At 42.1% G+C, this 25044-nt stretch overlaps 1 protein-coding gene across 1 annotated transcript in view; it reads right to left on the bottom strand.

The window, feature by feature from the left end:
• Nucleotides 1-25044, bottom strand: part of WDCP (WD repeat and coiled coil containing) — a 34429-nt gene that overhangs the window by 5679 nt on the left and 3706 nt on the right. Inside the window, exon 2 of the mRNA XM_054998397.1 lies at nt 1899-2019. Coding sequence (XP_054854372.1) covers nt 1899-2019 — 121 coding nt within the window. The remainder of the gene's footprint in view (nt 1-1898; nt 2020-25044) is intronic.

Raw genomic sequence — 25044 nt, 5'->3', positions numbered from 1 at the left:
GTCTCTTGCCTTGAAAACCTTAACCTTACGGAAACATTCCAAAGCAACTGCATAAACCCTATCATTATGTGGATGGTTTCCCATTAACTACCTAAACATAAACTCTTAGTGGCTGTCTGAGACCACTGGGTTGAATGAACAGTAATAGAAAATAAAATAAAACCTTAACAGGGTTGCTATAAGTCAGATGTGACTTGACTGCACTTTCCACCAGCAATAGGTACGTATATATTAAGATGTGAAACTTGAAATGTACAAAGCTACATTCACCTTTGATATAGTACTGTCTTTTTACTTAATTGGAATTTCAGCCTCTTGTTGTAAATCAGTAATACAGCATGTTGATAACCATAGGATGAAAGAGGGAAGGAACCATGTGTGTGTGTGTGTGAGAGAGAGAGAGAGGGCAGCTTTCACACAATTGGATAATGCAGTTCCAATGCATTTCAATAGTCATTTGCAACACATGTTGGATAATGCACATTCAGTGCACTTTATTGATTGTTTGCAATGGGATTTTCCTGAGTGAACCAGGAAAATCCACATGCAAATTATTGCTAAAATGCATTGAAAATGCATTATCCAGTATGTGTGAAAGCAGCCAGTGCCAGGATAGAACGATACTGGGAAATGTACAGTGGGGAAGTCACACTTTACTTATGTGGTTTGTATAGGGTTCTGGGGACATCGTCATGCGGGTCAAAGGGTGGCCCAGGAGTACTCCTGTGCTCGCCAAAGGGCTGAATCACCCCCCTGCGGGGGTGCTCTGAGCCACTGGAGGGGCACCCCGGTGGGCATGCCCCCCACTGGCCAGGTAAGTGGGGGAGGAGGTGGGAGCAGGGGATCCCCCGCAGGCAGGGGAATGGCAAGCCTCGGTTTGTACTGGCTTTGGGCTTTAAAGTAGCTAAGAAATTACCACGTTTCAGCCTGGTCTGTGTTTTCTGCTTCCTATTTCCTACCTATTTCCTTTCCTTATAGAAAAGAGAATGAAAATAGTTGACCTGTTCCTTAAAATGGTAAACCATTAAACATTTATCAGCGTGGACTAGCTTGTTTAAGGACTGGTATAAAAAGAAGGTATTTCATTTCCTGGCGGCTCTCTACTTTCAGAAGTAAATCACAGGTGGGAGGTAAAGACAGGAGTTTGGAAGATTAGAAGGGTGAGCTCCTTGTGTACTCAGCATGGATTAAACTAATCCAAAGCTATGGAAGCATAAAAATTGAAAAGACCTGTTGCCTGTATCATTAGGTGCTTGATGCTTTGCTGACAAAGGACAGCACAAAGTTGTCTAGAAAACAGTCTGCTGTGGAAAATGCCCTGTAAGTTTATTATGCAGTTGTTTTGTCCACTAACAAAGGCAGCAAACATTGCTTTGATTGTGGGATTGTTGCCCAGCTCTGCTAAAGATTAAGTCTGTGTACAGCTGATCATTTCTGAAGAACAATGATAGCAACTTCTCGGGTAATGCTACCATGAGCGAGCACTGGTAGATTGTTAACTGCGCAAATGCAATAGGAGCCTCACGTGTGGGTATGGAAATCTCTGAATATGTTTCTGAATATGGTTAGTAAATGTGCACAGCAAATAGTTTGGGACAGAAATGAGGGGAGCATAAGGCAGAGCATGAAAAAAATATATTAATAGCAGAGACACCTTGTGAAAAATTGTGCGGTGTGTGTATGTGTTAAACTCCTTCTACTTCCCCCCATCAACTTTTCACTGCACAGACCTTGAAAGTAAATCAGTTATGCTACCTACTGGGCAGCTGTGGAGGGGTTGACCGGTAATGCAAAGAACTCTGGAAAATGGACAGAAAAACGAGCCCTTAATGGTAAAACTAACAGCATGTCTCACTGTGTAAATGCCTGTCTAAAAAGGAGCAATAAAGAGAACCTACCATGTTTCATTTCAACAATAGGCAGATCAAAAAGTCGCTGGACTAGATTCAGATGAACTTTACCATCACAAAGAAGAACAGTTCTCGTTTCTTCAGCTACAGCCCCATTTGAAAAATGCTTCTTCAGGCACATAACATATAGAAAGAAACACCTTGTTAGAATACTGGAAAGGTTTCTGCCCATTCATTTCTGTTCATTGTCCTATAAATAAACCCCTCCAGTGTTTCATTAATTTTGCTGTCTATATTCTTAAATATACATTGTGAGGGGAAGGGGCACAAAATTGTATTTTGTAATAAAAAAAAATACTTCATTGATATCTCACTTTTCTCCTCAGTGGGGACACAAAAGCAGTTTACACAGGGCTTTTTTTCAGAGGGAACACGGTGGAACAGAGTTCCGGAACATCTTGAAAATGGTCACATGGCTGGTGGCCCCGCCCCCTGATCTCCAGACAGAGGGGAGTTGAGATTGCCCTCCGCACAGAGGGCAATCTCAACTCCCCTTTGTCTGGAGATCAGGGGGCAGGGCCACCAGCCATGTGACCATTTTCTCCAAGGGTAACCCACTGAGTTCCACCACCTCTTTTCCCAGAAAAAAAGCCATGAGTTTACATAATTCCTTCATTTTATCCTCAACAACTCTTTGAGGTAGATTAGACAGAGCATGTGACTGGCCCAAGGTCACCCAGCAGGATTCCATGGGAGAGCATTGATTCAATCCTTGGATCCCAGATCCTAGTCTGACAATCTAACAAGTACATCACAGATCACAGAGCTTCCAAAGTATAGGTTACCGACAAGACTCATGGGATCATTGAAAGGGAGTTGCAAGTATAAGTGCTGCCAACAGTTATTTTGGGCTTGAGATGAAGTAACACACAGAGAGGGTGTGTGCAGAAGTTAGGGTGAGAGGTGAGGAATGACATGCCCATGTATAAGCAGGAGTGGGGTATGTGAAGCAACATGCTGTGCGGGAGCAGGACAGATGGGAAAGAACAGTACATGAATGAATAGTGGGAGGTGAGCAGGCATGCCCAATAAGATTTCCTGGTGCCCGTAGTGTTAGCATCTCTTAGAGGTTACATGTTCTGTGCTTTCTTTTGAAAGCTGAATATTGGAAGATACTGTTGAAAATTGGAGAGTTGGAGCTAGGTTGGCGCATGCTTCAGCATTAGAATGAACTCAAGTTCTCAGCCCCTTTGAGGCAGGAGAAAATCAGGATGTAGCAGCTCCTATTTCCCCCCTGCCTGATAGAGAAAATACAACAAATTTCCCTTTCTAAACAGCTTCCCCTAGATGATTCCCCCTCTGTTCAGAAAAGGCTTCAAGCTTACATTGTATCTATGCAAAAAAACTGATTTCAAATCTTGCTTACCAGTTGATACATGTGTGTGTGTGTGTGCATGCGCGCGCACATGGGTGCGCACTGTCAAGTCGCAGTCAACTTATGGCCACCCCAGCAAAGGGCTGTCAAGGCAAGTGAGAAGCAGAGGGGGTTCCCAGTGCCTTCCTCTTCAGGGCCTTCCTTAGTGGTCTTTCATCCAACTACTGACCCTGCTTAGCTTCCAAGATCTGACAAGATCAGGCTATACCATGCCCCCTTCTCTCCCCACGGCTGATACTTACCATATTATTATATTAGTCATATTATAATGCTATTATAATAACCATTTGCCACCATTCCCTCTTTTTGTCACACTATTAAAAGCCCAAGATTCCATCACATGCTAATCCTTCACACAAAGTAGAAAAGGGCAAGAGTCCAGTAGAACCTCTAAGACTAACAAAATTTGTGGTAGGGAAGGAGCTTTTATGAGTCACAGCTCACTTCTTCAGATACCGATACAAAGAGACAGAATCCAGGTTATGAACTTGCCAACAAATGAGTGAGGCTACACAAAAAGATTCTGGCTTAGACCTCAGCGGCTTTTTTTTTTGTAGGACTAGCTGCAATCTAGAACACATCTGAGAGGGGTAAAACCCACCCCATGCCCTATATACTTGGTTTACCAATGGCAGGAAAATTCAGCCCCACTCAAGAAGCATGTGTCCCTTTACTTTGTCCTGTGTAAATTAATAGCTTCCATTTACTCCTATGCAAAAAAGGACATAACTGACCACTCAGTAACAAGAGGGTGTACTCAGTCTCTCTTGACAGACTGTACAGAGATTGCAACCTTATTCCAGAGGTCTCAATATACAAAGACTCTCTCCATACACACCCACCTGTCATGACTGGCATTTCACCAGCAGTATGTGAGTGTCATCACTTCTGATTTATGGCAGCCATATGAATTAATGACCTCCATGATATCCTATAATTGACTGGCTTGTGCAGATCTTGCAAACTGAAAGCTGTGGCTTCCTTTATTGAGACAATCCATCTCATACTAGGTTTTCCTAACGTTGTTTCGAGTGGGTCATGTCTAGACATGGGCACTGACCAAAAAAAAAAAAAAACGAACCATGAGATTCATGGTTCGTGGATTTTAACGGACCAAAAACCACAAACTGGCACGAAACTGGGGCCAGTTATGACCCAATTTGTGGTTCATGGTGTTTAAATGCTCCTTTCCGGCCGTTTAGCAGCGGCAGGGAAAGGACATTTAACAGTTCAAAGGGCCCTTTCCTGCTTTGCAGGAAGGCAGGTCCCTTTAAACTGCCCTAACCCCAGCTCCCCCACCCCCCAGCCCCTGCCCCAGCCCCACACTTACCTTCTCCTGTGGTGTGGGGTCTTTCCTCCCACAAGGGGTGGCAAGGCCGTTTTGGGCCTCCTCCGTCCCTCTCCGGGCCTGCACAGAGGCAGAGGAGGCCCAAAACGGCCTTGCCGCCCCTCACAGGAGGAGAGAGAGGACACCGTGGGCCGCAGGAGTCCTCAAGGTAACTGTGGGGCTGGGGCTGGGGCATGAGGGGGTACGGGGACTGGGGTTTGGGCAGTTTAAAGGGGCCTGCCATGGCAGGTTCCTTTAAACTATAAGCTGGCAGGCGGCATGGGGGGATCACCCCTGCCGCCTGCCAGCTGATAGTTTAAAGGGACCTGCCCTTGCAAGTCCCTTAAAGGGGCATTTAAACTGCCTCTGTAAATACAACCCAACGAACCAGTATAAAGTTCATGGAAGTTCCGGAAAAGGAGCTTCCACGAACCCTGGTTCAGGAACCCCGAAACAGCCTGTTTCGTGGGGTTTTTGGGGTCATATTTCGGTTCGTGCCCATCTCTAGTCATGTCTTCTCATGATGTGACCAAAGCATTTGTTGGTACCCAAGTATGACCCTGCAACATTGAGTATTTCAGAGTTTCCCCCACTTCTGGAAACTCTCATTGAATCTAGGCAAAAAACGAAAGCTACAACATTTGTATATAAATATTTGATGGCGGTTAATAAATATGATATGCATAATCTTAGGAACAAATGGGAAAAGGAGTTAGATCACTCAGTTTTGTCAAAGCAAAGGGATAAGGCCTTAAATACTATACTTATATGGATCTTAAGCTGAGACTTACTCAACAAAAAATTATGTTTAGAGTATATTGGACAGCACAATGCCTTTATATTAAAGGACTATGTACAGTGTCTAATTGCTGGCACTGTAGTTTACAGGATGCATCTCTTAAGCACATGCTCTGGCTATGTCCAGTTATTTAACCTTTTTGGGAAGAAGTTATTACTTGTATTAATTTTGTATTAGAATACCCATTGATCTTTGAAGATGTTTATGTACTTTTAAATTACCTACCTGTATCTTGGAACCTAACTGATGGTTAATGAAAATGGATCCTCCATGCCCTTACTGGAGCTAAAAGGCTTATATTATAACATTGGAAAGACAAATGCTCACCTCCCGTTATTCAATGGATAGAGGACCTTACAACTTCATCTGTATTTGAACATATGACATATAGATGACAACTGCATATGGACTTATTTTTAGATATTTGGAAACCTTTTAGTTGTAGATTTTCCCTATTGTTGTCATATGTTTATATCTATTATGAATGAGGTTTATTATTTATTTATTTATTTTAAAATAGAGGTTTAGGAACCCCCTAAAAGTTGTGTAATTCCTCAGAAGTCATTACTTTTGTCTTTTTGGCTGTTCGTAATCCTGCTTTGGTACTTTGTCCTTTAACTTTCATCAGTCGTTGTCGAAGTCTTCACTATTTTCTGCCAGCAATGTGTGTCATCTTCATATCTCAAATTGTTCATGTCCCACCAATTTTTATTCCACATTCATCTAAATTTATTGATTTACTTCATTTATGCTTTTCTCCTCAACAGGGATCCAAAGGTTTACATCCTTCTCCTCCATTTTATCCTCACAACCATCCTGTAAAGTAGGTTAGGTTGAGAGTGTGTGACTGGCCCAAGGTCACCCATCAAGTTTCCATGGTAGAGTGAGGGGTTGAATCTGGGTCTCCCAGATTCTCGTCTCAAAATCTAACCACTACACCATGCTGACATTAATCTGATCCATTTTTCCATATGATGCATATACATAGCTTGTCCTAGGATAATTTTTCTTTGCTGTTTTGGTCTGTTTGGAGTTTCTTGAACATCTACTTATGTATTCTTTTCTCTTCTAAAAGGCCTTTTTAGTGGCTAGCATTTCCTCTTGATGCCATAAAAGCATTTTCTCAGAAAGTGAACATTGGTGCAAAATCGTATGCCTAGCTTTTTCAACATTCTTTAAAATACAAATGCAAAATCTTGATGGCTTTACCATTAACAGAATGAGTAGAAGTCCAATTCTCTCCCCTACAGGACCCTCCTTTGTTTTCTCTTTAGCTTCCCATTCTCCCCTTACATATATCGATCTCAAAAATTTGTATACTGTTTTGTGATATTTTGGTTGGTCCTAATAAAAAGTATTACATGACTTTTGTTTTGGAAATAGATACTATTAAATATTATATAGAAGCATCTGGCATTAGACTTTCTGGCAGACTGTGGCGAAGAATCTAGAAACACCTCCTTTAGCCAGGGATGGGCTGGTCTCACCGAAGAATTTAGCCTACAATTACATAATGGATTGCAGCAGTCAGTGACTGATGCCAGAGGAAACTCAGAAGTTTGTTCATGATGACTGGGCTGCCAGAAACCATGTAAAATGGTCTTTTTTGCAGAATATATTTTTTTTATCTCATGTGGATAGACCAGGCTAGCCTGATTTTGTTTCTGAACTTAGAAACTAAGCAGCATTGGCCATGGCTAGTAATTGGATGGGAGACTTCCAAGTAAGACCAGGGTCATTGCAGCGGCAGGCAATGGCAAACCACCTCTGCCTTGAAAACCGCAGCAGAGGTTGCAGTAAGTCAGCTACAACTGGACGGCACTCTCCACCACCTCAGCTAATTTGATACTAGTTTTAATTGGGATATTTGGATGTCTGGAATTTTTTATCAATTACTATTAGGGTTGCCAGTTCCCTGCTGGGGGCGGGGGATCCTCCATTCCCACCCTCCAGCCCCCCAACCCAGCTTACCTGGTCAGCGTGGGAGGTATGGGCCTCCCGGGGTCGTGCTCCTGCAGGCCTGGATCAGCCTGGGTCAGGCTGCTGCAGAGCGTGGGAGCACTCTCACACTCCACAGCGGCCTGTTCCAGGCCAATCCAAGCTATATCAGGCCGCTGTGGAGTGCTCCTGTGCTTTGCAGCGGCCCAATCCAGGCCAAATCAGCCCAAATCTGGCCTGATTTGGACCCAATCCAGACCCATTTGGGCCCAATTCAGGCCAAATTGGACCCGATTTAGCCCCCCATGGAGCACGGGAGCGCTTCTGGTGATGACTGTGCTCGGCGCAATGACATCACTTCCTGGAAGTGATGTCATCGGGCAGGCCTGGGAATATAGGTGCCGGGTCCCCTGCCTCCCGTTGGGAGGACGGGGACCTGGCAACCCTAATTATTATTGCATTTTTAATTGTTGTAAGATCCCTTGAGTTTGGATAAGGTAGGAGAGAGATTAGGATTATAATTTGGCCAGAAATACTGGAAGCAGGTGGCATTGCTAGGACCTCAAGAGTGCACTTTGGTGTCTGGGGTGGCGAACTGGACTTGCCTGTTGATCAGAATGGTGCTAGCATGCTGCTGTTTGTCATAGATTGCCTACCCTTAGTATGGGAAGGTTGTAATTGGCTTGTTTGTTCCTGCCTCTTTGTGCAAAGCATTATAATCTGAGTGATAGTGCATTTGTTTGGATATAGAAGACCCTGCTATCACTATGTGAATTTAGACATCATTGATTTCAGACAACAGAACCCTTTCTGTTCTGTGTCTTCATTGTGCTCTGTGTTGAATTACAATTTAGCTGGATTTGGATGAAAGACATTTTAGTTCTGTTTCTAATCATGACAACAAACTAGAATGAAAACATGTAGCATAATAATTGATGACTTACTGCAAAGCCATGTAACAGAGACAGAAAATATGAAAATGTCTGTTTTGCTCTAAATGAGTTCCTTTTCAATCTTTTGCTTTTATTAGTATCATTATGTTGTAGTGTCTGCCTCACCCCCTTCTTTTGCTGTTTTTTCCCTCCCTTTGAAGCTTGCTTTATTACTTGCTTTCTAAATCAGGGATTTTCCAGTTTCCATATGCCAAGAAATTGGTATTTGCAACACTTCTCAATTTTACCAGCATCTGTAAATCATGTTTACATCCTGCTTGGCCCTTCACAAACTTCAGTTTTGTAAATTCAGTGAGCAATCAAATGCAGTGTCGTAGCGTTTGGCCCCAAAATCATGAAAGTCATCAAGTTAGTCTGGATCTGGTTTTGTAGTATTTACATTTTAATACTGAACCTTTTTAAATATTTGTGTTTTTTTCTTTCAAGAGCACAACTGCATCTTGTGTTTCTCTTTTTGGTAGTCTGTTCTACATCTTAATTAACCTTCAGTACAAATAAATGTCTCCTAATCTTGTTTAGGGCTCAGATCTATTCACACCCACTTGCTATGGCAGTGTCTCAGATATCTGTAGATTATATACCGTGTGCATTCTTACATGTATCCTCGTATTAAGAGCATTTTTCCTGTTTTTCGATGAAAAGTTATGTTTCCAGGATTCTCTTGTACACACCATTATTATGGTCTGACCCTCACAAACAGCAGGCAAGATGGCCAACTAGTAACTATACTGTAGCACATCAGTCAATAGTTGGAGACTCACATGACTGAATGCTCCTGCGTATAAAAAATGTTGAGCACATAAAAAAAAACTAGATGTCAAGGAAAATAGTTCTAAACTAACCTTCTATGGGCCAAGCTACAAGTGACAAATGACACAGGTTGGGCACTTGTCAGCTTCCCTCAAGTTTTGATGGGAAATGTAGGCGTCCTGGTCTTGCGGCTTGGCTCTCCGACTTTTCAACTGTCACTTGTCCAACATTCCACCAAGCTTCCTACATTTCCCATCAAAACTTGAGGGAAGCTGACAAGTGTCCAACCTGTGTCATTCGTCACTTGTAGTTTGGCCCTATGTGACAGGCAGGTTTTCTATATGCAGGATTTTTTTTTTAATGGAGAGTACAGAATCTTATGCAACACAATCTGCAGTCTGAAGCAGTACAATTGATGGCACAGCTTTACTGCCTCATGAGAAGCAGACGGGTGCCTTGCTTTGCAAATAAAATCCCATGATTTCCCAACTCCAGACTAACCATACTATCTACTGTATGTTCTGAATGAAAGCATTTAGAGAAGGAAGGGAAGAGGGGTGCCAGGAAACACATTTGGAGCCCTTCTGAATGTGAGAGGAAGTAGTATGAACTTGGTCCATATCCTTGTTTTTCTTATATGGGGGACTCCTGCATTTCAAAGGGCATTGTCTATTGTCATTGTTAACTGAAAAATGTAATATTTGTTAATGCACTATATCCTCTGCATCAAAATACTATGTAATGCTGTTTCCACACGTCCTTAAAGGGATGGCCTACTCACCGAATGCTGGCGGCTTTTCTCCTTCACTCCACACGGCTCCAATTTCAAAGAGGTAGCAAGCTGTTTGGCTTCCTTTTTTTGGTACCTTTTATGAGAATGCAATTTCCCGCACTTTCCTGTGTCCCTGTAAAGGTGCCAGAAAACCGGAAGCTAAACAGCCTGCTACCATTTTGAAATCGGAGATATGTGGAATGAAGGAGAAAATCCACCAGCATTCAGTGAGTGGGCTGTCCCTTTAAGGACATGTGGAAACAGCCTAAGGCCTCAAAAGCTGGTGTCTTTGTACAATGTGTGACTGGAACTGACTTTAAGGGGGAAATCAGAGTCTCTCTACACAAGACATTTTACACGGGGATGCTCAAGTGAAAGATCTTACACTTGTTCTCCCATTGTGGATACATATGCACTGCTAGAGAGACAGAGTACACTTGCATATAAGACCACGCAGAAACACAGAGCCAAGCTACAAGTGACGAATTACACTTGCCTAGCTAGTGAACAGACTCACGTCACGTGTATTCCTCCCTGTTCACTTGCCATTCGCTTGCTCTCCACTTGATCAAGTGGAGAGCAAGTGAATGGCAAGTGAACAGGGAGGAATATACTTGAGTCTGTTCACTTACCAGGCAAGTGTAATTCGTCACTTGTAGCTTGGCTCTAAGTCACTTGAGCATCCCCATTTAAGATGTCTTGTGTAGAGAAACTCTCACTAAAGTGAAATACGTTATATGGTATCTTTTGATTTTTCAATCACTTTTTATTGAAAAAGTATATAAAGCAAAGCAAAGTTTATAATAAAGTAACACTTCTTTGTGAAGCAATTTATAACGCCCCCCCCCTCTCTGTCATGAGGGACTCAAAGCAGCTACAAATCAATTACAACCAGTGAGTTGAATCCAGATTATCAGATTATCAGTTCTACTAGCAGACATACTTTCTTCTGACAGAAGGAAACTTCCACTGAAAACAGTGCCTCCACTAGTGGAAAGAGTCCATGAGATCCAACTCAATATAAAATCAAGAAATACAAGAAATTCATGATTTGCATTATAGTTCCATAGTTTCAAAATGGAATAAACAGAAGCCAAGTTCTGTATTTTAAAAATCCCTTTTTGATAGTCTGCCCTTAAGTTTATATATTGTGTTAATTTTGATAACATTAAGAAATTCAAAACCTGTCTTAACCATTCATCTGCTACTATTGCTACTAGTCTGAACTGCCACAATCTTAGATCTGCCTTTTCTCTCAGTCAAGACCAAACTCCTTATGGACTGAAAGGTATATCAACCTTAATATTATTCTCCTAACATTACTGAAGAATTTTTGCATTACTATACAGTCCCATTATACTTTTTTTCGAATATGCAGTCAGTAGTTTCTGTACCACCGCCATCTCTTTCTCTTGGCATTAAAAAAACTTTGATTTTGCAACTTTACCCTATGGCATTACTATGTGGAAGGACAATTCCACAAGACTGGGTAGTTTTCTGCCTGTTCCTCCTTTCCAATGCAGCACCATGAGCTACACTCAGAGTTTGTCCCAAGGGCCATTGACCCTCATGTGTTGTTTTTCAGAGAAACAGGGGTTTTCCACACAGGTTTTCCCCGTCAGTTTGGGGCCCCATATTGTCTCAATTTATCCCCTGATTCCTGCATGCATTTTTTTTGTCTTTAGTTTACGCTTTGGGTTGTTTGGTTTTCTGTTTTTCACCCCCAGTTCTTTTGAGACCACTTTTACCCAAATCTTTTTTTGGAAGCTTATTTTGATTAGATTTTTTCCTTGTGCAGAATGTTTGTTTTGACTTTGTCCCACTCATTCCTATCTGCTTCCAACCCACATTTTGATGATTGGATGTTCATCATTGTTGAACCACTCCTCCTCTGCCTTCCTTTCCCCCTTCCTGTTTTTGTTTGGATCTTTTTAAATTGTCAGTTTCATACTGCTATATCAACCTACCATGGTAACAGGTGTGACAAATTCTCTGAATTCCAAGTAAGTATCTTGCCTTTTCCCTTGCCGAGATATAAGGGAAAAGGTATAACTCCGCAAGGCACGGGCCTAGACACTTAGTTTTTTTAAAGAAAGAAAACTGTGAATTCAGAGAGCTTGCTGTACCTTTAATTACAACAGCAGGTTGATCTATCAATATGAAATCAATGATTTTTAAAATTGCAAAAGCCCTGGTGGTCCAGGGGTATGGGGAGGGTCACTTCTGATGTTAGAAAATGCAGCACAGTTTGAAAAACACAGAGGTTGGTTTGGTCTGCTGGTGCCAGCCTCCACCTCCCGGCCTGGGTCAGCCCAGGCTAGGCTTTCTAGTATGGATCATGGGGGAAGGGGGTTAGGTGTGGGTGATTGAACTGCTCCCCATTTGTTCATTTTCAATCTTTTTAAAAAATCAGCCCTTATATTGATCTATCAATCTATTGATATAAGCACAGACAAAAAATAAAAAGGTGTGTGTGTGTGTTGTTGTCACTAATGATGCCACTGATGACAACAGCACTCTCACTTGAAAATCTTGATTATTTTAGGCACGTGCAGAACAAAATAAACCAACTCCACAACTGTAAAAATGCAAAGGAAGGGCAGGCATGTGAAAGAACTGTACCCAAATCTATTCTGACTGCTAAGAAAATCAGGAATGAATGGAGTATGTGGAAATGTTAGTCACATTGTATATGGACTATTGAATGAGGCTGCCCTTTGTTACAGTTCAATTATAGCAGGGATGGGAGCATTTGGCTTTATTTGTCTATCATGTTTGTATCTCAGTCTTTCTCCCAAGAGTTCAGGGTGGTGTACAAGTGGTTTTCCCAATGTTATCTTTGCAATAACCCTTTGAAATAGCTTAGGCTGGGAGGGTAGTATCTACCTGCTTGCCATATAACTTCAAGGCTAAGCAGAGGTTTAAAACTAGCCTTAAACTAAGCTCAAGTGCAAGCCAAACACACACTCTCCTACACCGTGCTAGCTTTCATGGAATTGTTCTACAAATATGTGTCTCATGTTGGAGCAATCTTCACAGAAAGTAGAACATCCATCACAGGTGCTACTGTTTGCAAGAGGCAGGAAGCAGCTAGCTTTAGTAGCTTCCTCTTCCACTTGGGTCCCTTGCTTTTCTGGCAGATATAGGGGTGCCAGGTCCAAATTGGGAAATTCCTGGAGATCTGGGGGGTGAAACCTGGAGAAACCTAGAGAAGGTGGGGTTTGGGGAGGGAAAGGACCTTGTCGTGGCATAATTCCATAGAGTCCACCGCCCAAAGTAGCCATTTTCTCCAGGTGAACTGATCTCTGTGGCCTGCAGACCAGTAGAAATTCTGGGAGATCTCCAGCCACTACCTGGAGGCTGGCAGCCCTAGGTAGATAGGATAAGCAAATATTGGTTGGAAGGAGGAAGGGGAGAGTTTCAGATGTTGAGTGTCCTGTGCAGAAGATATCTTGCCTTATCTATGGAAAAGCTAGATCTGTTCTACTATACATTACACTAAAGTTTGTGTTACACTAAATTTTGTGTTACACTATACATTACACTAAAGTTTGTGTTACACTAAATTACAATAGGATAGCATGTTGTATTTGCAGCAATAAGCTAACATGACTATACTTTTGCAATCCCTCCTTTTTTGTTTAATGAAAGTCATAGCTGTCTTGATCCGGTTGAACCCTTCCCTTGGTCTCTACCCAGCTTCACTCGTTAATGTGGCTCTCGTTAAAGTTGACTGTGTTGTTCTGACTGTAAATATCATGTTTTATAGTCGGCTGTAATACCTTTTAGTCCACATATTAACATGAAATATTAATATGAGCATCTCGGAAATGAAACACTAAAACAGCCCACTCATTTTCCAAATGAGTCACTCTACCATGATTGCATGAGCCAGTGTGGTTATAATGGCTAAAGTGTGGAACTAGCACTGGGAAGAACTGGGTTTACATCCAAGGAGCCGTGAGGCTCCTTGAACCATTTATTATCTCTCAGTCTAACCTGCACCACAGGTTTGTTGTGAGGATAAAATGAAGGAAGGAATAATTGTATATGCCGATCTGAACTCCTCAAAGTAGGATAATATTTCAATTATAATCACACACAGATACACACACAGATCGCAGAGCCTTTTGAACAGTGGTCCCCAACCTTTTTGGCACCCGGGACCGGTTTTGTGGAAGACGATTTCTCCACGGACCGGGGGCGGGAGGCGGGGAGGCAAGCGGGGAAGCAGGCTGCCTTGATGCTCACCTTCCCGCCCTTTCACCGGTGCTGCCATAGACCCCACTACGCCACCGGTGTGGCCCAGTTGCTAACAGGCCACACACCGTGACTGGTCCACGGCCTTTAGAATTCTACCTTTAGAATTCTGTTGTTCAGGAAAGTACTGTCTTTTCTGATTGGCATTTGTAATACACTTCTGGTCTTTTAACACATTTCTTATTCTTATTTCACATGTGTCTCTGCTTAATCTTTCAAGGAACAGAAAACGTAAGAAAAAGAAAGCTGTAGTGACTACTTTTCATGGTTCCTGTATAATAAATGCAGAGAAGACAGTCTCATTGCACTATTTATTAATTGATTACATTTATATCCTGCTTTTCTTCCAGCTTGGAACACATGGAGGTGTATACATAGGATCAGGGCTTTTTTTCTGGGAAAAGAGGTGGTGGAACTCAGTGGGTTGCCCTCAGAGAAAATGGTCACATGGCTGGTGGCCCCGCCCCCTGATCTCCAGACAGAGGGGAGTTTAGATTGCCCTCCACACTGCTCAGCAGCATGGAGAACAATCTCAACTCCCCTCTGTCTGGAGATCAGGGGGTGGGGCCACCAGCCATGTGACCATTTTCAAGAGATTCTGGAACTCCGTTCCCCCGCGTTCCCCCTGAAAAAAAGCCCTGCATAGGATTCCCAGGAGGTCTCTTATCTAGATACTAACAAGATCTGCATCAGTTATCAATGGGGTTTCTGCATCATGTGTCTTCTGACAATTATCTTGGTAGCCCACTACAAATTCTACATGTCCACACAGGTTAGAGATGTTGATCCCTGAGGAACTGCAGCCAAAGTATTTGAAGAGCGTTTGATAAGAACCCATATGCTGGTATGTTACCAAGTGAACAGAAAACCATTTGGAGAGACAGTATGATGCCACTGCTTTTCCATTCTCATATAATTGTACAGATCTAATAGCAATTAAAGTTTCAATCTGAACTAGATTCAACAAAGTGATAATTTCGCACATGAAAAGTAAAACTGATATGCCTATTCGCCTCGTATTTTTAATTATTTTGAGATGGAGGCCAAATAACAGCCACAACAATCTCACTGGTATCTGCTACCTGAAACAATTTGCACATTATTTCATGGTAAAGTTGACAGTTTAGGAGGGATGATTGCAAGTTAGACTGTATCTTTTAAAGTGAGAATAAAGTGTCCTGAGACGGCCTTATGCTGGTGCATTTTGATACATTGCAAAGGCCAGTACTGAAGTTGCACTTGCAATCACACCTGCATAAAACCAAGTTGCAGGAAACTGCTAAGTGCATGGTCAAGGTGTGTGGCCAATATTTGTGGCTGTTTGGACAGGAGCAGGAGAGCCCATATATGCCTCTATAGGGAATTGTAAGTGACTTGTTTAATGGGAAGGCCCCAGTTCCAACCCATAGATCGGGCTCCAGGAAGTTTTGCTTCAACAGCCCACCACCCTCTCTATACATCTCTCTTTCCTCTGGGTTTGCAGTTGGAGGAGGGAAGAATAATGGTATTCTTGGGGCTGTATTTGTCTTTGGGCCTTGCGTTGCTTATCCCTAGCAGTGAGACATACTTGCCCCTATTTCCTGGCTCAGCTGACTAGAGGCAAAAAATATTCCAAGGTGTGGGGAGGAAGGAACCGCATTTCTACCACCTAATATCATAAAATGTACTATCACAACACTATTCCATACTTAGGTAAAGGTAGTCCCCTGTGCAAGCACTGAGTCATTACTGACCCCTGGGGGGGCCTCGCGTCCCGACGTTTTCTTGGCAGACCTTTGTTACGGGGTGGTTTGCCATTGCCTTCCCCAGTCATCTACACTTTACCGCCAGGAAACTAGGTCCACATTTTACTGACCTCGGAAGGATGGAAGGCTGAGTCAACCTTGAGCCGGCTATTCGAACCCAACTTCCGCCAGGATCGAACTCAGGTCGTGAGACTCGTGAGAGCTTGGGCTGCAGTACTTACAGCTTACCACTCTGTGCCATACTTATAAAACACTTAATAAAAAGCTTGGCCACTATTGGCTTGTTTGCCTTTTATTCTGTTGTAAGTATTCTAGTGTGGCTACATAGTTAATTCCTTTATTTTTATTCTAAAACAAATCAAACCCACCATATTCCTGGATAACATAAGATGCTTTAAAGAGCTTTCTCTACCTGTTTTGCTCTTTCTTCTTTGCAGATGCAAACTGTTAAAGCCATATATATATAAGTAACAAAAATCTTTACCAAACAGAATGGCATCCATTACCTACCACCATTACATACCCTGCAGAGAGTCTGACTGCATGATTAATCAGGTTACTAACCACAGAGAATCCTACAGAACATCACAGAATGAGTAATGGACAAGAAGTCTCATCCAGGCAAGAAGTCTTTTGTGTCTCATGTTTCTAAATCCATAATGGTTCTTCTTCATTCAGAATTGTTGCTCGTTCATTCATACCCTTGCTGTCTTGGATTTGAACTACTCCAATGCATTAATCACACCCTGTTTTGACTACCACATCTCCACCTCTTAAAGCTATTTCTAACTTTCAGCTTTCAAAACGGTCCAACTAGTCTATTGCACTATTCAGCAGTCCAACTAGTCTATTGCACTATTCAGCACCCTCATCTTTCATCATTTTCATGACTTCTTTTATGTTTTCAATCCAGTTCAACATTTCCTTCCTGATTATAAAAAATAGTTCATTGATTTATGAACAATGATTTCTGTGGACTTTGAGTCACCGCTTCCTGGGCCCAGTCTATTGACTCCTTCAGTCTGTCTCCTCTCTGCCCACCGTCGTCTCTCATTTTGTAAAAGCTTGTCTCAGTCTTGTTGGACTTTATTGGATACATACATTTACCTTGTGTTAGCAGATTTACTTTCCTATTACCTTTAGCTTACTTTGGATACTGAGAACCTAATATCTTTTTATAGTCTGTCAAAGAAGGATTCTACACTAGAAGTTCTTCATTTCCTCAGTCATAATAGCAATTCAAGTCAAAGATAACCTTCCATACTAATTTTGTGATCCATATTTTACAGTGGTCCTCAATTGCTCTTGACTATAACAATGTTCAAATCATAAAGGTGCCGGAGGCAGGGGGGTGAGTTTCAGGGCAAAAGAAGTTGGAGAGAAAGGGTTAAACATCCCTTTTTTCGGATAGCTTCTCTGCTGCAAACCATTCCCTCTCCAGCCTGCATTGCAAAGGAAAAGCAATAATCAGTTTAACTGTGACCTTAAAAGTGTATTTATACTGGATGCTTTTCACTTGATCCTGCGTGCTTACTGATTTGATTAGCTTATATTATTTGCAGTGCATTATGTCTTGATATACTGTCAGGTTTTTTATGACCACTCTTCAGACTCATAAGAAGGGTGGGAGAACGTTCTTATCACCCAATACGAACTCCACGGCAGGAGCATTTATATAGGGTTGGATCCTGCAGAACTGCAAACAAAGTGAGTTTGCAAAAGGAATTTCTGCTACTTTTCCTTTCCCAATAGAGCCCCTCCCCTGAAAAAAACTGCCCCAGTGGGTCAGGGGAGCACAGTGGGATGCTGCTTCAGGAGTGGTAGTCAGAAAGGGGAATAGGCAGAAGTCTGGTAACGGCTGGCCTAAGGCCATTTAATGAGCTTGTGATGAAGCATCACTTCGGTAATCTCAAGTGTGATTTCTGCCCTACCGCTGTTCCTCCATTGTAGTTCAGGCCAGCGTGGAAATGCTGTATTTGTGCTACTAAACAATACCACCACCTTTCCTGCATGTGGTGCATGCTAATTACTCTCTTTTTAAGTTTTGGTGATTACAGTGTATTTGAAAAAATTGGTCTTCTCTTCGGTAAGTAAAGCCACAATGTCTGATTGTATAAATTCAAAAAGATAACTATGCCAATTCTCCATAGACCTGGGAGGAAAAGAAGAGTTTGATTACAAAGAAATGGTCACCTTATTTTGACTGGATTATGGAGGAAGAAGCCAAGAAGGATATTAATTGGAAGCTTTGGACCTTGTGCCCGTGGCTGAAGCACTGACAGACGAAGATTAGGGGAGGGAAGGGAGGTAGGGGAGGGTAAGGAAAAGGAAACCTGTATAACATTACTGGGGATTTTATCTTGTAAAAATTGTTGGTTAAAATAAAAGGAACAGGTAAATGTGAAAAAATTGAAAAAAAATAATTTAAAAAAAATCGGTTGCTTCCACTCGTTAATGAGACAGTCTGCCAACAGAACTTTGGCGGGTTGTTTCACTCATTACACACGTCATTGTTTCCCATGCGCGAGCAGTTCGTGATGGCCCCGCTTTTTAAGTGTTTTTTGTGAAACTTGTTTTAGTTCATTTTCATTTTTGATGCCGGTTTTCTGCGCAATTATCTAGTGTATCAATGCATGTGGATGCTTTTTTGCACTTTTGAAGTGCCCTCCCACAAATCTCCAACCTCCCCTCTCGCCATTATCCCTCCCATACATGCGTCTGGGTCGCATGCACAATTGTATATTCCCCCCCTTTAACTTTTTTTAACAGTCCTTACACTATTACAATATCTATGTATACAAAGGGAATCATACTGCAGTGCTTGCTATATTCGATCACTCAGCAATCAGACTATCAATCTAGGAACAACACTGGGAATCGAATGCCATTTCTGATTTTATTTCAAACTAGCAATAAGGCCCGTTGTTTGCGAAAATAGAACATGTCCTAGCAGCATTCCCCCTTCCCACGCCTTTCTCCACGGCATCAGTCAAGGGGGGAGAACGGGGAAGAGAGCAGGTGTTCCCTCCTCTTTCAACCCCTCAGCCACTGCTTGGCTTGTGTGTGGCCTTCTCAAGTCCCCACGGAGGCAGCAGGAAGCCCTGCCCCCATTGCTGTGGGACTTTGGGAGGGCCTTGCCACTGTGGTGAGCCTTCCCACAGCCACGCTAGGCCCTTCCGGGCCTCTGGAGGCCCCGAGGCAGTGGGGAGGCAAACCATTTTCTTATCCCTGCGTACTGTGCCTCCGCGGGAATAAGGAGTGAATGGTGAGGAACACAGTTTGCCTTTTATATAGTAGGCTATGGAATCATGGCTTGTGCTACTCCACTGTTTGCATATTTAAAACTTTGAGCAGGAAATCAATGGTAGAGAACGGAGTACTGCGCATGCCCAGTTTCTACAGAAGCGGAAAGACAGGACAAGAGCATAGCGCAATCCCGCACGTGCTCAAAAAAAAAAAAAAAGGAAAGTTGGGTGGGAATGCACCAGTGTCATTTGTGACAAGGCGCAGATAAAGAGCACGTTTTCTGTTTGGGGAGTTTTTTCCCCGTGACAAACACTCACAAAACATGCATGAGGATACATGTGAAAGTTGAGTTCTTGAAGCGGATCGGGAAGACACGGCTTAGGGACAGGGAAAACCTGAAAAAATTGGAACATGTGAAAGTGACCATCATGCCAGAGCCGCTTACAATATTTGCACAGTTCTGTATCATCTGTGGTGCAGAGGACAATGTCTGCACCATGAAGCTCAGCTTGGTGACCTTTGGGCCAGTCATTCTCTCTTGGTCCTCACAGGATTGTCGGCACAAACCCATTAGTGGTGCCCTAAGCAAATCCTAATCCGAGCTTCTTAGATAAGAGTGGGATACAAATCAGAGAAATGATATTTTCACTCAGATGATTTGGCAAAATGCACCCTTTGAAGAAGGAGAATGTAAAAAGGCGTGAACTGAAATAGTCTTTGATAGACAATATATATTGAAAAGAAGAACCAACCTTTTTTCTTGACTTCATTATTGTGAGATGGGGGGGGGGCTTCCTGTACAGCCCGGATGGCTGCTGTCTACAGCAAGTCGGTGCTGAATAGCGGCACCAAACAGCTGTCCATTATGAGGCTTGTTTCAAGATCAAACTTTGGATGTCCAACTCCTGGCATTCTATTTACTTGGCTTTAAGGAGTAAAGATGAAGAGTGGACGAGAGGGTCAGAATGAACAAAGCATAAATATGTGAGGAGGTACATGCTTGGAAAATGCCATTGGGGAAGACTGTGGACGGTTCAGGGAGAAGTCATAACACCAGCATTAAAGTAGCATAACTTTGAAGTGTAAGCTGGTTTGTTTTGTTTGAGAACCACAGGAGCAAGGCTAGCTGGCTATTGCTTAGTAGGCATCTATGCCCCTCCCTTGGAAAGAATGCAATAAATGAGCTATTTTATACCATCATATTCTTTCCACATACTCTATGACAACTATCGCTTCTCTTGCTGCTCTGTCATTGTGACAGGAGAAATCATACCTGTCAAATGTTTCCTTACTATATAACTATTAGCGCTACAAAAGTACTCTATGGCTGAAGCATTGAGAAATGTAAATACTGTTCATATTTTCCAGTGCTGGTAGCAAAGAGAAACTCGTTCCATTGTGCAAGTCAGAATACTTAGAGATATAATTATTGTAAAATACAAAAGAGTAGGAAGTGTCTGTTAACTAATGCAAGCTAAGATTAATTTTGCACCATGCTTTCCTTAGTAAAAAATTTGTTTAAAATATGCACGTTTTATTATCATTTTAGTATTTCTACAATCAAGTATTCCTGTTAGTAACTTTTATTTTTAACTGTTTAAAAGCATGTTTTAAAATAGACATATAGCTTTTTTAAAAAGGCTATATGGAGTGACAGTGAGGTCTAGAAGATGACGACGACGAAAACAACTGCACTGTTTTGAGTTTAGTGCCCTACTCAAAACAGTGAACAAAGCCAGTGTTATTATTATCCCCATAAAACAGCTGGGGCTGAGAGGAGTGGCTTACACAAGGCCACCTGTTACACTCATGTCAGTAGTGGGATTTGAACCAGCAGAATGTTATTCACAACCCAACCACTTAACCACTATGCTACAGCAGTTAGCTTATTGTGACTTTGGGCAAGTTGCGAACTCTCTTTCAATTATTGGTTATTCATATACGAAAACAAGCAAGGGGGCAAGAAATTTCACACATTTAGCAACACTGCCTTTTTTTTTCAGTGAAAGCCTAGATCCAGGGACTCACATCTACAGTAGGAATAGCTGGCACTCTCCTTAACAAAAAAACTTACTTGGGGGCAAATATATATAATTTTTAAAGCAGAAACGTTTCCCTCATGATTTCATTGCCGTTAAAACATACTTCCCCACCCTGCCTCTCTCTCATGCTCTCTCTGGTTTATATTGTGGTCCTGTTCAATCTCGGAAGCTAAACAGAACTAGATTAGCTCACTAATTAAATGTAAGCTCTATAAAAGAACACAGAGATATGACAGGAAGTTGCAATGATGATTCAATAACCAATTTTTCTAATTTTTCTACATCAGCAGGATCAACTAATGGGGAGAAGGCCTCAGGACGAGCGCTAGAGCCAAAAATCTTTTATCATTTGTGACATGCCAGGGCATATCTTATTTGATCAGATAAAAGCTAAAGTGCATTTCCACTTGTTCCTATTTCTGTAAGTTACTCTTGCTGTTGTTTCTGTAATGGCTTTTCTGGTGCCCCCAAATAACCATAATACCAAAGAGGTGACACTTTCTGCATTGAAGGATGATTGCAGGTTAATGCAATGATCCTGTGTATCCTTCACTTTCCTAACAGTTTAATAGATTTTTTAAAAGCAGTATATTTAGAAAGTGCAGAGGATTTGTGCAGATATTAATTTTTATCATCAGCTTTACAGACATCACAAATCTGCAGAGCTTAATGTGGTTATAACTGTGGTGCATTTGTTTAAATTAAGAAAGTGAGTTGGACACTCTTTGCTAGTGAGAGTATACACCAGCAGGTGTTGATGCTCTTGACGCTGCGCTGTGCTCTGGCCAGGATCTTGCAAGGAAGAACCATTCTCAGCACTCTGCTCTGGATGTGCAGGGAGGCTGTGCACAGCCAGTCTGGCAGCATTGTGATAATACACATTCACTGGCACCTGGAGATCTCCCAGAAATACAACAGATCTCCAGGCAACAGAGATCAGTTCCCCTGGAGAAAATGGCTGCTTTCGAGGATGGGCTCTGTGGCATTATACCATGCTGATGTCCTGCCTCTCTCCAAATCCCGACCTCCACAGACTCCATCCCAAAATCTTTAGGAATTTCCTAGCTCAGAACGGGAGCCTAGTACAGTTCCTACTAGTATGTGGAAGTACTACCATTAGCAGGGCTTTTTTTCAGCAGGAACGCGGGAGAACGGAGTTCTGGAACCTTTTGAAAATGGTCACATGGTTGGTGGCCCCGCCCCCTGATCTCCAGACAGAGGGGAGTTTAGATTGCCGAGCAGCGCGGAGGGCAATCTAAACTCCCCTCTGTCTGGAGATCAGGGCGTGGGGCCACCAACCATATGACCATTTTCTCCAAGGGCAACCCACTGAGTTCCACCACCTCTTTTCCCAGAAAAAAAGCCCTGACCATTAGCAATACTGAATGTGACATCACTAGGCCCTAGCCCCTTCAGTGTCAGGGTCGATGCCTTGTAATCCTAACACAATAGATATACTTATCAGAGGTTGTTACATATGTTGGAAAATATTGCATACATGTCTCTTTCCAAATTTTTTTTGCAGGCTATGTATCTGAAAAACACTGCTACCTCACCCTGTCTTAACCAGTTCTTCACTTCTAGTCTGTCTTTTCTCGCATTCTACCTATTACTCAGCATGAGGTAATAGAAATCTAGACTGTACTTCAGACTGCAGGTGGGTAGGATATATGTTTTAATGCTACCAAACATTAAAAAGGAAAAAAAGCACCTCAGTCCGTAAAGCACATCAAGGAGAAGTCACTACCAAACATTTTTCTCTTATGTGCTAGTTTGCTAACAGGGTGGGTTTGTTTTTTTATCTGGGAGAACATTAAAAATATGATGAACATCTCTATTAGCTATCTGAAATGGTAAAAGAGAGAGATAAGCTGCTTCCGCACACATTGGATAATCCATTTTCAATACTCTTTAGTGAACATTTGGAACTGCTTTTCCATGTGTGGAACAAAAAAATCCACTTCCAAAGGATTGCTAAAGTGCATTGAAAGTGCATTATTCAACGTGTGTGGAAATGGCCATAGGCTGATTCCGCACACGTTGGATAATGCACTTTCAATGCACTTTAGCTATTGTTTGGAAGTGGATTTTTTGTTTCACACTCGAAAAATTCGGTTCCAAATGATCTCTAAAGAGGATTGGAAGTTCACTATCCAACGTATGCAGAATCAGCTTGAAGCTGATAGTGGTTTGAGTGTTGGACTGGTTCTAGGCTGGGGGTTTTTTTTCTGGGAAAAGAGGTGGCAGAACTTTCAAGAGGAAAATGAGGAAGAAATACATGGGATTCTTTGAAATCACATTATTTTCAAGCACTATTGCCAAATATTTTCAAGAGGTGCTGGAACTCCGTTCCCCCGTGTTCCCTCTGAAAAAAAGCCCTAGGTTCAAATCCCCACCCTACCATGGGAACTTCCTGGGTGAACTTGGGCTAGGTTAGAAGTCTCGGTCTAACCTACCTTACAGGGTTGTTGTGAGGGTAGAATGGAGGAGAGGAGAATGATGTAAGCTGCTTTGGGTCCCCATTGAAAAGAAAGGCAGGGTATAAATGAAGCAAATAAATAAAAACTGGAATTCTACCATCTCAAATTGTTTTATATGTAGGCTGACTCTTCATCAAGAAACTGGGAGGAAACTATGGAAATTGAAATCTCCCTTTAGTCTAAAACTAGTATTATTGAAATGTATAGTACTAATAATACCAACAACTATGTATGATTGTATACTTTATGCCATTATGGGAGCACTCCTTACTTACTATTCTTTTTTACTGTATTTTTGCAAGTATATTTCTGGTTTTTTTGTGTATGTAATTAAAAAATAAAATGGGCAGTAAAGGCAGCTGAATTTAAAATGAGGGTGGGGATTAGTTTGCATTTAGCAGTTTTAACCTGATTATTTTATTAATAACTTTGTCACTTTGCCTGAGAACTTCCAAGGTAGCAAGAAAGTGACTCTTTTATTAATTAGCGTAAAACAGTTAAAACAACTAAACACCATCTTGATCATGTTTCAAATTGAGCTCCCTTTCTTCCACTTCTCATACCCTTTCTGCCTTCTTTAATATCGTCTCCTCTACATCCAACTCCTTAGGGCTTTATCTTTTCTTTTATGAAGCCCCACTATGACAGCAAATAGAAAAAAAGAATTCAAGTTTGTCTCTGTGTGGGTTCCTTTTGAAATTGCCCAAGCCAAAGATTAGCTCATGACTCTGGATGAAATGAAGCCCATTTGTACTGAAAACATGCAAACAGCAGCCCAGGGACAGTCAGTGGAACATAAGCCAAATAAGCACTGCAGCTAAAGAACATCAGTGCAGACCTATGGAACTAAGCTATTACTGATTTCATCCCTCCCTTATGGAAGGGTGGGCATTGAAATCTAGCTCCTCATGCTGCAGGCCTTTGTGGCTTATCCCAACTAGAGATGGGCACGAACTGAAATACGAACCAAAGTTCATGACGAACTGGGCCACTTCATGGTTCACAAACTGGCAGTTCATCAGAGCCCATTTCTGATGAACTGCCACGAACTTTAGGCTGGTTCGTTTGTTTTGTTTTTTGGTTCGTCACTGCAGACAGTCTGCTGATCAATCAGTTTCCTAGGCAACAGGGGATGGACTTCCTGCAGACCTTCTGCTGACCCGGAAGTGGCCTTCTGCTGGCCTGTAAGTTACCTTCTGCTGACTCAGAAGTGATGATTTGCTGACCTGGATGTGATATTTTCACGAACCAAATTAACCAGTTCGCGAACCAGGGAAGGTTTGTGAAATGCGACGAACCACAAACTGCACAGTTTCCTTTTTTTTCTGGTTCATGCCCATCTCTAATCCCAACTGTGTCAGTGTACCATTCAGTCCTCCAGTGTCCCATCCTCTTTCTGCCATTGCAACCATCCTTGCAGTATGATGCTGCAGTAACAAGAGTTGTG

Source organism: Eublepharis macularius, chromosome 1, assembly GCF_028583425.1.
Source record: "Eublepharis macularius isolate TG4126 chromosome 1, MPM_Emac_v1.0, whole genome shotgun sequence".
NCBI lineage: Eukaryota > Metazoa > Chordata > Lepidosauria > Squamata > Eublepharidae > Eublepharis > Eublepharis macularius.
Note: the sequence above shows the minus strand (reverse complement) of the source record. Positions and strands in the feature narration are given on the sequence as shown.